The 15878-nt window shown below is 42.0% G+C and overlaps 1 protein-coding gene across 1 annotated transcript; it reads right to left on the bottom strand.

Moving 5' to 3' along the window:
- Window positions 1–306: 306 nt before the first annotated feature.
- On the bottom strand, window positions 307–14790 carry desmb (desmin b). The gene is made up of 9 exons (XM_062996825.1): window positions 14169–14790; window positions 10362–10422; window positions 8278–8373; window positions 7983–8144; window positions 7064–7189; window positions 6763–6983; window positions 4836–4879; window positions 2919–3007; window positions 307–802 (listed from the first exon to the last, which is right to left on the bottom strand). Exons 1-9 carry the CDS (start codon window positions 14744–14746, stop codon window positions 761–763), a joined length of 1419 nt encoding a protein of 472 aa, XP_062852895.1. The 5' UTR covers window positions 14747–14790; the 3' UTR covers window positions 307–760.
- Window positions 14791–15878: the final 1088 nt, after the last annotated feature.

Here is a 15878-nt window from a genome sequence, read left to right as displayed (position 1 = left end):
TGCTCTGTAATGGTCCTGTGGGGGTCCTGACCATTGAAGAACAGCATGAAAGGTGGCTAACAAAGCATGCAGAGAAACAGATGGACTATAGTCAGTAATTGTACAACTACAAAGTGCTTCTATATGGTAAGTGGAGCTGATAAAATGGACAGTGAGTGTAGAAACAAGGAGGTGGTTTTAATGTTATGGCTGATTGATGTATATATTTTTAAGCAATTGTTTGAATGTTTTCCACCAATGGATGTGGAGAAGTATATATTTCCAACACACACACACAAACACACACTTAACCAAAACAGACTGGAGTGATTGATGCACCTTTAGTTTATTTGAATGTTTTCATGCCAGGCCAGTGTTCTCATTACACATATTGCTATGAGTTCACTTCTTATCATCGTTCATGTTTCTCTCTATCCTACCCCATCTTCCTCTTGTCTCTTAACTGCACCCTTGTTTCACCTACATCACTGTCTGTCCCTGGCTTTTAAACCGTGTTACTATTTTTATTTACCAGTCCTTTAATCACTTTATTAGCAATTTGGAGTGTCAATACAGAGGGATTTGACATGCATTATTTAATAATTTACTTGTTTTAATAGGCATATATCATTGAACAGCTTCTCCCTTGCTCACCTGGCAGCAGTGTGCTCACATCTCTGATCAGCTGTGTGTGGAATAATTAAAAAGCACAGGATTAAGCAAAACCTTATGGTTTTAGTGATACTCAGTGTAGTTTGTGGTTCTGCTTCTGATTTGAGCTCTACATGACGTCCTCCTGGTGCTGTGTGGATTCACTCACCACCTGCAGGGAAGAAACAGTAAAAATGTTCTTTTTTTGTAAGTAAATAATTGGACAAGGCATCATTGTCAGAAGTCAGTTGAGTGGCACAGTATATGGTATAATACTTTTGCTCACTACTACTGAGACCCAGGGTTAAAATTTGTTTGAGAGCACCAGAGCAGACATTTCTAACTCGGTGGTTCAAAGCTCAGCTCTGCCATCCGATTGGCTGATTGATGGCGCCTGCACAGAGACGGGGGATAATGGGATCAGGGTGTGTCTCTCCGTACACAAAGCTGATTCACATATGAACTCGCCTCATGCAGATGAAAAGATGCAGTCGGCTACTGCACACGTGTCGAAGGGGGCATGTGTTAGTCACAGCTCTCCTAAGTTAGAGTGGAGGTCAACATCAGTAGAGAGGAAGTGTAATGCAATAGGGTAATTGGATACGACTAGATTGGAAGAAAAATTGTGGGAAAAATGCAAAATAAAAAATGGTTTGAGAGGTGGGCTGGCTGAACAGCCTGACCATTGGGAGGTTCAGTGTCAGCATAAAAAACAGGTAAGCAGACCAGAATGATCCACAGTGGCAACCCCTAAAATACAGGAGCAGCCGATTTCAATTAAGTATTTGTACTTTTTACACAATGTCAGGTTTTTTTTTCCCATTTTTGTCCCCCTACCGGCACCCTTGCAACTCATTCAAAATGCAGCTGCCCGTCTGGTTTTTAACCAACCTAAACACTGCCACATCACCCCACTGCTGCGTTCTCTTCACTGGCTTCCTGTAGCTGCATGCATTCAGTTTAAAACACTGATGCTCGCCTACAAAGCCAAAAATGGACCAGCCCCAAGCTACCTTCGAGGTCTAATCAAAGCCCGCTCTGTACCATGCAACCTCCGAGCCACTAGTCTCGCTCGACTTGATCCTCCACCCAGGACTCAAGGAAGACAAGCATCAAGGCTCTTTTCTGTACTGGCACCCAAATGGTAGAACAAACTGGTCTGTCCGAACATCTGAGTCTCTTGCTATCTTTAAAAAACGATTGAAAACCCACCTTTTTACTAAGCTGACTTGTACTTACTTACTAACACTCTTTTCCATTTCTTAAAAAAATAAAATAAAATCTTGTAACTCCTGGTTCTAACAGGTTTGAGCAGATTTGTGTTCTTGGACTGTTGTTTACTTAATCTAGAGTAATTAAATGTTTACTATGGAAGCACTTCTGTAAGTCGCTCTGGATAAGAGCGTCTGCTAAATGTCAAAAATGTAAATGTAAATGTACCAAATTAGTCACTGCCATCCTGTCATTTTCACCTGGTGTATGTGTGTGTGTGTGTGTGTGTGTGTGTGTCAGGGCCGGCGCTAGGGGGGGGCTGAGGGGGGCATTGCCCCCCCAAATTGTGTCTTTGCCCCCCCAAGCACAATGCAAGCAACGGCTATTTTTAAAATTATCTCTGAACCAATCACAAAAATGCATTTTGTTTTACAGTGTGAAGATATTTCCTTGCTTATTCCTGATTGGCTCTTTGAGTCATATAAAAATCGGCAGACTGCCCCAAACAGTTCAGTTCGGCAGTATATGTTCTGTTAGTGTGAGCGAGAGGCAGGTATACTGGTAAACACTTTTTTTTTTTACAGAATTAGTATTCTTTTGTTTTCTTTATATTTTAATTTCCCAATAATATAAATATTCTCACTCATTCCTATTTCCACGTTTGAATATTCTCAGTCTGTGTGTAGGTACATTTGTCAGCTTTGACTTAAATTTGTATTAAAGCCTTTCAAGAAATAGAGTTGTTCTATTAGTAATGGCAATTTAATTAAGGGGGCGTATTAAAATGAAATACAATTAGATAATCTTTTTTCTCCATTTACATAATCAACATGTATTTTTTAATCATTGGGTTTTAAGTTTAAGTTCGAAAACATGCATTTTTATTTCTTTACCTCATACATCACTTCAAGCCAGTATCAATAGCTTGGCTGTCATCATTCATGCACAAATCAAGCCTTGAATATATTTCTGGCTTCAAAAACATGACTATCAACATGCCCCCTCATTAGGTTTTACTGCCCCCCCAAGCAAAGCAGTCCAGAACCGGGGCTGGTGTGTGTGTGTGTGTATTATACCTCTCCATCACGGGTCTCAATTGTCTTGATGAGGACTGTTTTCTTTGAGTGCATCTCAGAGGCACGTTGCTGATGCTCTGGACTGGTCTCTGGGAGAGAGATTTACACTGAGATTAAAATCATGACTAAGTATCTGTTTCTAGAGCCATTTTATTGTATAGGTTTGAATAGTCTAATTATTAAAGATAATTGAGTGATGCTGTTTCACTGTGATAATTACAAATGCTGTTTAAAAGAGGGAGACCAACCCTTCTTGGCATGTGCCTATAATCTGCTTGAGGGTATTTTGCAGTACTTAACAAATAGCTCTACAGATTATCAAATTACTCACATAAGAACAGCCACAGTTTAGGTTTTTATTCTTAGCAACTTTGCTTGAACTTCCTGCCCCAGACGACATGCTCGTGCTAGCTAGTGTAGTTTTATACTACCATATAACCACAGCCTGGATTAAGACACAGTACAAAATCTGACCCGATTTACATGTTTTAGACCAAAATCACGGGTTAAGTTCCATGGGCACTCCCCCCCCCCCAACTTTCTCCCCTAATCTAGTCGTGTCCAATTACCCTGATTGCGTCCCCTATACTGATTCGACCCTTCACCTCTGACTGAGGATGCCTCTCAAGTGACATACGCCCCCTCCGGCACGTACAGTCAGTACAGACTGCATTTTTCACCTGCACGAGTCGAGTTCATACACCAGCACTGTGTATGGAGGGCCACACCCCCATCAGCATTATTCCTCAGCCGTGTGCAGGCGCCATCAGTCAGCCAGCAGGGGCCGCAGTTGCACCAGTTATGAGGACCTATGGTCCGACTTTTTTACCCTCTAACCCTGAACAACAGCTGATCGTTGTTCATGCTGCCGCCCAGACCAGTCGGAAAGGCAGAGCTGAGATTCGATACGATGTACTCTAAGGGTATTCTTATCCACAGACTTAAAATCCTGCCTACAGACACTCGAAGCTCTAGAAACCAACCACCCAACAATCACAGAAATTCTACAGAAGTATACTGCCTAGGGCAACACAATTATAACATCATCTTATGCTGGGTACCAGGACACTTTGAGCTTCTGGGCAATGAGAGAGCAGATCAGGCAGCAAAAAAGCAACATGCATACCAAAAAACAAAGTGCCAGATCCCGCCAATGGACATCAAACCTGTAAAAAAAACTCATATCACAGACAAATGGCAAGCCAAATGGAACACAACTCTGAAATCTGCTGAGACCAGGCAGTGTACACAAGATGCTGTATTAGACACACCAGAATAACACACATTTCTGATAAAGGATAAAGCTGCCCCATATTGTGCAACATGTCAAACTCAGCATATCAGTATATGAACAGCATAGGATGATACATGTGAAGAAGTCATAATATATTATGGATTTATGGAATTAACTGCTTGTATTCATAAACAGCATGTTAGCCTGGCACCTACTTATACCCACCTACAATGAGGTATATTTAATATACTTCATTTCACCTACTTTAATATGTTTACCTATCTTGTACACACATTCATTGCCCATGTTTTAGCTACACCTATTACATAGATGCCACATTGACTTAAGCTCATCACTTTTTTATCCTCCTTTACCCCATTTATAATTAGATAGGGCAACTGACCAGATATGTGGTGGACCATTCTCAGCACTGCAGTAATACTACTACCATGGTAATGACCCAGTAGTGTGTGTTGTATGAGTGTATGAGTGTGTTTTGTCCACCAGCTTAAGCTTTTTTCTTCTGCCGAATCTAAAATTCAGCCACAGTGGTCAGACAGTAACACCTTTCGCCCACTGGTCGCCTTGTGTTTGCCCATTCAGAGCATATGGACAATAGTGTTCTCGGAGTAACACGTTGCTGTGGTGAAGGGATTTTAAGCCAAGTCTTTGTTATGTCTTACCTCTAAAGCTGATGGTGGAGTAGGCCTGCATGGGCAGCGTAATCCTTTTGAGGGAAAAAAAAACATTATTTTAAAATGAAAAAAATTGATAACAAGATAGCAAAAATAGTGCCAATAAATAGTGCTTTTAGTTTGCTTTTTTAGTTTTGCACTGATTCCTGGACATACACTATATTGCCAAAAGTATTCGCTCGTCTTCCTTCACATGCGTATGAACTTCAGTGACATCTAATTCTTAATCCATAGGGTTTAATATGATGTCGGCCCACCCTTTGCAGCTATAATAACAGTGTTTATGGGAATTTTTGACCATTCTTCCAGAAGCGCATTTGTGAGGTCAGACACTGATGTTGGACGAGAAGGCCTGACTAGCAGTCTCTGCTCTAATTCATCCCAAAGGTGTTCTATCGAGTTGAGGTCAGGACTCTGTGCAGGTCAGTCAAGTTCTTCCAGACCAAACTCGCTCATCCATATCTTTATGGACCTTGCTTTGTGCACTGGTGCGCAGTCATGTTGGAACAGAAAGGGGCCATCCCCAAACTGTTCCCACAAAGTTGGGAGCATGAAATTGTCCAAAATCTGTTGGTATGCTAAAGCATTAAGAGCATAAGAGTTCCTTTCACTGGAACTAAGAGGCTGAACCCAACTCCTGATAAACATCCCCACACCATAATCCCCCCTCCTCCAAACTTTACACTTCGCACAATGCAGTCAGACAAGTACCGCTCTCCTGGCAACTGCCAAACCCAGACTCATCCATCGGGTTGCCAGACGGAGAAGCATGATTCATCACCCCAGAGAACACGACTCCACTGCTCTAGAGTCCAGTGGCGGCGTGCTTTACTCCACTGCATCCGACGTTTTGCATTGTGCTTGGTGATGTGAGGCTTGGATGCAGCTGCTCGGCCATGGAAACCCATTCCATGAAGCTCTCTACACACTGTTCTTGAGCTAATCTGAAGGCCACATGAAGTTTGGAGGTCTGTAGCGATTTACTCTGCAGAAAGTTGGCGACTATTGCACACTATGCATCTCAGCATCCGCTGACCCCGCTCTGTCATTATACGTGGCCTACCACTTTTTGGCTGAGTTGCTGTTGTTGCCAATCGCTTCCACTTTGTTATAATGCCACTGACAGTTGACTGTGGAATATTTAGTAGCGAGGAAATTTCATGACTGGACTTGTTGCACAGGTGGCATCCTATCACGGTACCACGCTGGAATCACTAAGCTCCTGAGAGTGACCCATCCTTTCACTAATGTTTGTAGAAGCAGTCTGCATGCCTGCACACCTGTGGCTTGTTCTTGTTTCTTGATCACAAGTGTCTTTACTAAAATAAATCCTTCATAAACTGTCAGTGCAAGAACGTTCACCTCAGTGATCAGTTTCCCAGGGAACTTGGTGGCACAACACATTTTTTTGGCTACAACCTCACTTGGCATTCTATATAGGTTGCAAGAATCATCAGTTGCTGGAGTGGCAGTACACCGCCACAAGTTTTTCTCTTTCTGCTTCTGGCTGTGGATCATAGTTTTCACAAGAGTTTTGCCTGGAGTGTTTGAAATGAGATTGCTTCATGCAACTGTTGTTCCTGCTGCTTTCGAGCTTTTTTCCAATGTTTACAGATAAACATGGCTACATGGTATGTGTCCACTCAAAGGGAAGGGTCACTGCAAGTCAATATAAGCATATTCTGACAGATTACCTAATCAATATAATTGGACATCTCGATGCTGATGGGAATGGTCTCTTCCAGAACGTCAGCATTACCATACACAGGGCATGGTGGGCCACTAAATAGTTTAATAATTTAAAATCTATGCCAAGGTGTATTGGCATAAATTCTATTCTGCTGGTGCTTGGTGACTCAACACCTTCCTGGGACACTTGTTTTATATCTACTTTGGCAAATACTCTCTGTCCTACCTGCTCTCCTCTCCCTCCAACAGCTTTCTGTAAGTGGCGATCTCTACATCTAGAGCCATCTTGACATTCAGCAGGTCCTGATACTCCCGCAGATGCCGCGCCATCTCATCCTTCAAGTTGGCGATCTCGGCCTCCAGACGAGCAATTGTGTCTTGGAAGCCAGAGGCCTCGCGTCCATGCCGGTCCTCCATGTCACGCATCTGTCTCATCAAAGACTCGTTCTGCAGAAGCCAACAGACAAGTTGAACATCTGGATATGGGGAATGAATTGTCTTATTTATGTGAGATTTTTCTAACGTACCGTGCCCTTGAGTGAGTCAATTTCACAGGTGTAGGACTGAATCTGGTGACGGTATTCCATGGTCTCCATTTTGGCCTGCTTCAAGGCTTCGTTGTTCTTGGTCACTGCTTGGTTCAGATCGGACACCTAGGGAGGAAGAACAAATTGTATGCTGGAGTAAATCTACTACGTTTTTTTGCCTTTTTATTAGAGGAAAGAATTGATTAGAGGAAGTATTTATAACCGGTCCCTATTTCCCAACCTGTTATTTGTATCACTTTGACTAAAAACCGAGGAGTTCAGAAACTCGGTGCTGGTGTGCAAGTGGAATATCCCGCTAAGCCACCTGGGTGCCAAATTAACAATTTTCGCAATGTAACAAATTCTATCTTCTAGTTCTAACTTCTAAACTATAGTCTGACTTAGTCCTGTATCCTTCTGAAGGCCTGTGTCTTCTGTGATTAGGTCCTTAGGTTGTTTTGAAGGCAACATTAATTTTATTTTTAATTTATTTAATTATAAAATACAGGTGATCCACAAAATTTTAATTCGGGTGTCAGGAGGCTGCAGGAGATCAAATGCAATTGATTAGTAGGAGAAATAGGAATGGAATAGCCAATAAAATTTACAGTCTTGAATGTTTGTTCCAGGTAGTTTTATAATTGATGTTTAATTTCATGTGTTTTGTTATTGGATAAATCCTATTTAAAAAACATTGAAACCGCTGCTCTGTTTTAATTAAAACATATTGACTGTTCATAATGCTAATTACTAAGATTAATATAATATGCACTTAAATATAATGTCCCAATTGTTTTTATTAAATCAGGCATGCTCTGGGTGGGTGTGACATCCATCGTTAATGATTAAACAATCACAGGATGGTTCATTTTAATATGAGTCTATCAATATGATCCACTTACTCATCTGTCTCTCTTACCTTGGACTTGTACCAGTCTTCGGCCTCTGAGATGTTTTTGGCAGCTATGGCCTCATACTGAGAACGAATATCTCTAAGAGCACCAGTCAAATCAGGCTTGGACATGTCCATCTGGATTTGCACCTGAGTTTCCTGCATCTGGACCTGCAGCTCGCGTATCTCCTAAAGTAGCAGAAAAAGCAAGATTAGGATGTGCACTGTGCAGGAGCAGATAATAATCACATGCTGCTTAGAATTATGTATACTGTATGTTCTTACTAAATGTGTATGTAAGTGTGTGTTCGGCTGATCTGACCTCCTCGTGGATCTTCTTGAGGAAGGCGATTTCCTCTTGCAGGGTTTCTATGCGTCTCTCCAGGTCCAAGCGGGCAAGGGTGGCTGCATCAACATCCTGAAATATTAAATATGGGTTTGTGTGATATTCAGTGGATTAAGGAGTTTGTTGCAATATGGGCTGCACAGATTTTAATTGTATGTCAAACAAATGGTCAGAACTAAGAACTAGTTGTCACAATATGACAGGTTGCTCCACTGTCTGCATTCTCAGAACCCTCCGAACCAGCTGAAAACAGCAATGAACAAGTGGCTCCCCAAATACATCAACAGGCACACCCCACGCATAATGTGGATTTACGGGTGGGATCTGCTCCGGAAAAGAGAAGTCATGCCACCTCCAGGGCAATCCATTCTCCCAGGGCGGTTCTGTCAAGAGGCCCCAAAACGCCACAACATTGGGCAAGTTCCTAAAAAGAGATAAGTATGCTGCCATTGGCCTGGGTGACGCAGCGGGATATTTTGCTAGCACAGTATCCCGAGTTTGAATCTTAGCTCTGCTACCGGTCGGCTGAGAGCCTCCTAGCAGGCACAATTGGCAGTGCTTGGCAGTGCCTGCAGCAGACAAAAAAAATACAGGTGATCCACAAAATTGGAATTCGGGTGTCAGGAGGCTGCAGGAGATCAAATGCAATTGATTAGTAGGAGAAATAGGAATGTAATAGCCAATAAAATTTACAGTCTTGAATGTTTGTTCCAGGTAGTTTTATAATTGATGTTTAATTTCATGTGTTTTGTTATTGGATAAATCCTATTTAAAAAACATTGAAACCGCTGCTCTGTGCCATGGCAACTAGTCTGCTGGGTGAGAAAGACCGGACCAAAAGGAGGTGGTTTTTTTGACGCTGTGTAAGGACCCCAGTTATTAGTGGAGGAACGAGGAGATCATTGCATGATGCAGAAATCCACAGAAGTATGAGTGAATAAGAAGGGCTTGTAGGCGATGCACACTTCAAAGGGAGTGTGTGTCTGCCAAATATAGCCCCCTCAAATGCAATCGGGGTCCCCAGCAGTGGAAGACTAGTTGGCTAAGCTAAACTGGGAGAAAAGAAGAGAAAATGCATGTATAAAATACCAGTGGTTTCAGAGAAGAGCAGGTTTGCCAACATAAGAGCTGGCAAGTCTGTGAGAAAGAAATCATAATATATATATAAATCCACCTGGAGCAAATTAACGCTCACAAATGAAAATTTTATACTGGAGATCCTTGGACAGTTCCTTGGACTTTGTGGCTTAATTTATCTCCTAAAAATGCAGTGTAAATTGAGGGCCATTACAAACCCAGGTGTGTGCCAAATTCAAAGTCAAATTGCAACTGGTGGACCCCAGTTGAGTTCTAGACACATCTAGTAATGAGTAATGCACAAAGGATGCACCTGACCACAATTTGGAGAGTCACGATAATGGGATAATGGGTTTCTCCCTTTTTCTCCCAATTTAGCATAAATTACACAAATTAGCATTCCGCTGCTAGGGACCCCAATCACATCCAAGAAGGGTATATTTGCTAGACACATGCTCTCTCTAACGTGTGCAGTCCACCGATCCCTTCTTATTCTCTCATACTTTGGTGGATTTGTGTGTAAGGCCGGTTTTGCGCAGGGAGAGTCACGCACTGATCTCCATGTTCCTTCACTTCTGTACAGGCAACTTGGGCTGCTAACCAGGGTCCTTACACCATTTTATTCTGACTTTTTCCAAACCAGCAGACTAGTGGCCAATTCTGTTTTCTGCAGGCACTGCCAATCTGGCCTGCTAGGTGACGCCCAGTCAGAGAGTTCAGAATCCCAGCTAGAGGAAAATATTGCTGCACCACCGAGGCACCTCTGAACACCTCGTTTTCAATTTTTGATTTCTAGTTAATTAAATAACGTTTTCACTTTATTATGGGCGATTGAGTGTATATTATAACTATTTTAAATCAAATGTACAACAATAAAGTGTGCAAAAATTCAAGAATGGGTCGAAATACTTTCTGAATCCATTGAACATGTCTCTCACAAATGCATATAAACTTTTAAATTTAACTGTATGAATCAGACTTACAGCTCTGAATTCTGCGAGGCTGTTCTCAGCCTCTTCTCTCTGTGCGATCTCCTCCTGAAGCCTGCAATCAGAGACAAGATTGTTAACCCGACAACTTTCTTCCTTTTATAGACACTAGAGCAGCACCTTCTCATTTAAACACATTCTTACTATCCAATCCTTGGGGCGTTCATTTCAAGGCCAGACCTTTTTGTTAAACATCAGTGCCTAGTGTCATAAATCACACACTTTCACTGTCTCTTAGACACAATTTAAGATCTTATAAAATGCCTTCGCAGAAGAGTGGAGACTGTTATTGAGAGAAGATGGGACCAATTGGTTTTGAAATGTGATGCCAAAAAGTTCATGTTCAGGTGTCCACATTAGTTTGGCTGTATAGTGTGTATAGCGTATGTAAAGTTTACATTAAAATACATTTCTAAAGTTGTGCTAGGACTGCTTCTCTGCAAACAGTACTGAAGCATTACACATCATCAGTAGAGACATAATTAAATGGACATTTTTAAGAAGAAAACTGCCTCCTATCAGGCAAAATCTGGACATTTTAAATAGACGACAACCCCAAACATGGCTTTGCCAATCACCTGACTTAGGATCAGGTGGACCACCATGACCATAATGGATTTGATAACAATTTGCCAAGAGTAACAGATAAAAAAATAACTAAATAAATCAATCAGTAAATAAATTATTTCCTAATGTTAATTGTCTACCTTACAACAAAGCGCCAATGTTATTCAGTTCTGGTGTCTAAGGACGAAAAAAAAAATGTTGCCTGCTTTTCCTACTGCAGTTCAGCACTGCCACGTTTAACTGCTTCATACTGGTCAGGGCTGTGGTGGGACCAGCACCACCCAGAAACACACCCTGAAACACAGGGCCTAACACACTCACACAAGTGCCAGTAGCCAGTTTAGGTTGTGTATGTTTTGAACATGGAAAAATATGCAAAAATCCTTACAGACAGAGACCAGAGATGGGAATCAAATCTAGGTGTCCAATCTACCAGTTGCGGGTGTTTTTTTGCTCTGACCCAGTGTTTTTCAGTGGTGCTGACCAGGCATTGTGTTGTTTATTCTAATACAGTAATATGTGAATTGTGTCTAATTTTAGGTGGCACTGTGATACTTCAGGTAGTGCAGACTGGGGTCTGATACTCTCAGTTAATACTTAGACCCCCTAAAAAAGGTTAAAAATCACAATTTAATTAATTTTAAAAACCTAGAAAGCAATAAAGCATATTAAGATTTATTTATAAAAAAAAAGTCTTTTCACTAAAATTATTTTGCTGATGATATGATTTATGATATAAAACATTGTACTGTATTACATTTAAAAATAATGCAAAATAGAAGCATGTTCACTACTGCAGCTTCCGTTGTAGAGGGTTACAAATTAAATTATTATTTCTTTTAATGCATGAAACTAATTTTCCAAGGTTGTCTAGAGCAGCCTTTCTCTGGCTTCGTCAGGGTGCCGTAAAAAATTTTCTGAAGTTACTGATATTGAAATCATGCAGACAATTAGCAGTGCCAGTGGTATAATGACAAATAATTGAGATATAAACTATAAACTTGTTTAATGATGTTAAATCTGATTGGTTCATGGCGCGTATGTTTTAAAGCAGAAATAAACAAGGCTCATCTCTGCACAAGTGAGGATTTTTCTGAAACTTAATGCAATGCAACCACAGTACGTCTCATCCCTGTAGTGTTTTTGTGTGTTAGCAGTCCGAGGGATGCAGAGTGTAAGTTTTTTAATACATTTTAGACTGGGTGACTTGAGATTTTGAATACTTTTAAAGGGTGCCGTGACTGAAAAAAGGTTGAGAAACACTGGTCTAGAGTAAGGTAAAAGTGCCACAATTTGTATCCTCATACCGTAGCTCTGAGAACATACACTAAATGGCTGAAAGTATTTGGACACCTGATCATGAGCTTGCTGGATATCCCAGCTATGAAAGAGCCACTCTTTTGTTAAGGCTTTTCACAAGATGCTGAAGTATATTTTGGGAATTTGTGTCCATTCAGTCAAAAGAACATTTGTATAGGTGGGTACTGATGTTGATCAAGAAAGCCTCAAATGATGTTCCAGCTCATCCCAAAGCTGTTCAGTGGGGCTGAGGTCACTGGAGTTTCTTTAAACCAAGTTTTTCTTGATGTATCATGTCTTTACAGACCTTAGTTGCTGCAAAGTTGGACACATATAATTTCTTTTATGTGTCTGATTTATTACACTGTGAGCAACTGTTGTGAAACACATAAATTCAGTAATTAAAAGGGTTGTCCAAATACTTTTGTCCATATATTGTACTACACCTGTGGTCAGAAGTCTGTCATTGCTTTTAGTAGTCCAGAAGTGAAATCTAAAGTGCCTCTCTCTCTCACTCCATGTGTGTATGTGTGTAGGTATGTGTGTGTGTGTGTGTGTGTGTGTGTGTAGGTGTGTGTGTGTAGGTGTGTGTGTGTAGGTGTGTATGTAGCAGCTCAGGATTATGAGTACAATTTAAACACTGTGATGAATGGATCACATCTAACCTTGAGGGCATTCTTGTGACTTTTAAAAATGACGGTATTGAAATAACTTTCATGTTCATGAAAGCTTATGACTCTTGTGACCCAGCAGGTCTATAATGGACTGCAGTGACATTGGCCAGCTTTATTTATAAACACTGCAACAGTAACAAGTCATGGCACCATTACCAGCTCCAAATATTTAGAATATATTAGAATGAGATATGTGTGGAACAGAGGGAACCCAGGCACCTCTTGCTGTGAGGCGACAGCACTACCCACTGCACCACCGTACTGTGCAATATATACCAGTTCAGATGATAGATAGACGGATGGACAGGCAGGCAGACAGACAGACAAATAGATAGATAGACAGACAGAGAGACAGATAGGTAGATAGATGGATGGATGGATGGATAGATAGATAGACAGACGGACAAACGGTCGGTCGGACGGACGGACGGACGGACAGACAGACAGACAGACAGACAGACAGACAGACAGACAGACAGACAGATAGATAGATAGACGGATAGACGGATGGACAGGCAGGCAGACAGACAGACAGACAAATAGATTGACAGACAGAGAGACAGATAGGCAGATAGGTAGATGGATGGATGGATGGATGGATGGATGGATGGATGGATGGATGGATGGATAGATAGATAGATAGATAGATAGATAGATAGACAGCAAACAGACAGACAGACAGGCAGGCAGACAGACAGATAAGCAGATAGATAGATAGATAGATAGATAGATAGATAGATAGATAGATAGATAGATAGATAGATAGATAGATAGATAGATAGATAGATAGACGGATGGACGGAAGGACGGGCGGACAGACAGGCAGATATATAGATAGGTAGATAGATATATAGATAGATGGATAGACTGATAGACAGATAGATAGAAAGACAGACAGACAGATAGATATATATAGATAAAATGGATAGACTAATAGACAGACAGACAGACAGACAGACAGACAGACAGACAGACAGACAGATACATAGATAGCTAGATACTTTATTCATCCCAGGAAAAGTTTTTGATAGTGTGATGCCGGTTTATTACACGGCATCACACACAGAAGTGATTTAGGGTTACCTGTTCATCTCATCTAGAGATCAAGGCCAACCCCACACAGACAGTAACTAGAGCTCAAGATCAAATCCATGACCCTAGAGTTGTAGGACACTGCCCATTTCGTCACAATGCAGTCCCAGCTAAATCTATCTATACGTTTATTCTCTTCTTTTCAACCATCACTTCATCACACTCTTACCTGAATTTAAGCTTCTGCAGATCGTCTGTCAGGTTATCACGCTCCACCTCGATTCTGGATCTCTGATTAGTCACTACCTCGATCTGGCGCCTCAGCTCCCTCATCTCCTCCTCATAGAGGTCAGAGATGCGCGTAGGCTCGCGCCCCCTCAGTCGTTCCACCTCAACACTAAGTGTCTGGTTTTGCTGCTCCAGGAAGCGCACCTTCTCGATGTAGCTGGCGAAGCGGTCGTTCAGGTGCTGCAGTTCAACCTTCTCATTGGTGCGTGTCTGCAGGAACTCTTGATTGAGGGCATCAGCCAGGCTGAAGTCCAAGGTCTCGCCCAGGCCGGTGGCACAGGAGCGGCTGATGCCTGCCGCCAGAGAAGGGATGCCATAGGAAGACGCGCGGTAGCTGGTGTAGCCAGGCGATGATGATGCTGTCTTGGTGACCTCGTAGACCCGAGAGCTAGCATGAGAGCCACCAGAACCACGGCTCAATACAGAGGAGCGGGTGAGCGGGGCTGTGCTGAAGCCGGGCCCGCCAAATGCACGCCGGTATGAGGAGGACTGGGAGGAGGCGTAAGAGGCACGGCTCATTTTGGAGGGATGGTGTGGCTTCAGACGCTCATACAGATCAGAGAGGAAAGGGGCAGGAATGAGGGGAGGACGAGCACAGCTGTGGCTATTTGTAGAAGTCAGGCCCTCTTTGTGTACCCTCCTCCCCAAAGACACTAGGGGAAACCCATCCTATGCCCTCCTATTTTATTCTCTGTAACATTTTGCTGTTTCTAAACCTTCTTTTTCTCCCCCTCCTCTTCCTCTATGTCCCAAAAAAACTCAGAAGGTCAGTTTATCTTCCTTTTTCCATGTACTTGATAAATCGTCTTGCCATGGACATTTATATGGTTGGATGCTAATGTTGGATAATAAGACATGACGAGCAGCCCATAGGTGCTGGGTGGGGTTAAATTCAGGGCTTGTTACATGCCAGTCAAGTTCTTCGACATCAACTAGTGTTTCATTGGCTTGGATTTTGGGCATAGGGTCATTATCATGCTTAAACAGTAAAGGTCTTTCACAATAATTTCAAAGCTCACAACTTTTGGACAACAGTCCAGGAGACCCAGTGCCCTGCCAGGCTTTTGGTACTCAAAACACATCTGACTTAGTTAATGAACAAATTGTCAAAATTAAATTATCAGATAAGTTGGGGCAAGTACAACTGCAGCCGGAAACATTTAAACTGTAAATCGAAAATAAAGATCTGCCACATAAACAACGATTGGCCTGTTGTTCAGATATGGGCGGGACTAAGCCGGATGGGGTCTCTCTACCATGACTGGTGCAATTACGACCTCTGCTGGCTGATTGATGGCGCCTGCACAGAGATGAGAAAAGAGTGCTCTCAGGGTGTGTCTCTCCATACACAACGCTGAGCTGCACTGCACTCATCAAAGTGTTGGTGATAAGATGCATACGGCATGCTGCCCACATGTCGGAGGGGGCGTGGGTTAGCTTCGTTCTCCTAAATCAGAGCAGGGATCGGCATTGGTGGAGAGGAAGCATGGCGCAATCGGGCAATTGGACGCACTAAAAGGGAGAAAAAGGGGAGAAAATGCATAATCAAAAAATATTGTAAAAAAATAAATAAATAAAGATCTAGAACTCTTGACTTTTCTGCAGAGATTTTGCTTTAAATGACCTCTTTAACAGTGAAAAAGAAAATTAT

The sequence above is a fragment of the Trichomycterus rosablanca genome, chromosome 6, assembly GCF_030014385.1.
Source record: "Trichomycterus rosablanca isolate fTriRos1 chromosome 6, fTriRos1.hap1, whole genome shotgun sequence".
Lineage (NCBI taxonomy): Eukaryota > Metazoa > Chordata > Actinopteri > Siluriformes > Trichomycteridae > Trichomycterus > Trichomycterus rosablanca.
This window is presented reverse-complemented; position numbering and strand designations above follow the sequence as displayed.

Coding starts and splice junctions, on each gene's coding strand:
- desmb (XM_062996825.1), bottom strand. CDS start 14,746: ATGAGCCGTGCCTCTTACGCCTCCTCCCAGTCCTCCTCATACCGGCGT. Junction 8,145..8,277: donor TCAAGAAGATCCACGAGGAG/GTCAGATCAGCC, acceptor CTGCTACTTTAG/GAGATACGCGAGCTGCAGGT. Junction 803..2,918: donor TTGAGACCCGTGATGGAGAG/GTATAATACACA, acceptor TCTTCCCTGCAG/GTGGTGAGTGAATCCACACA.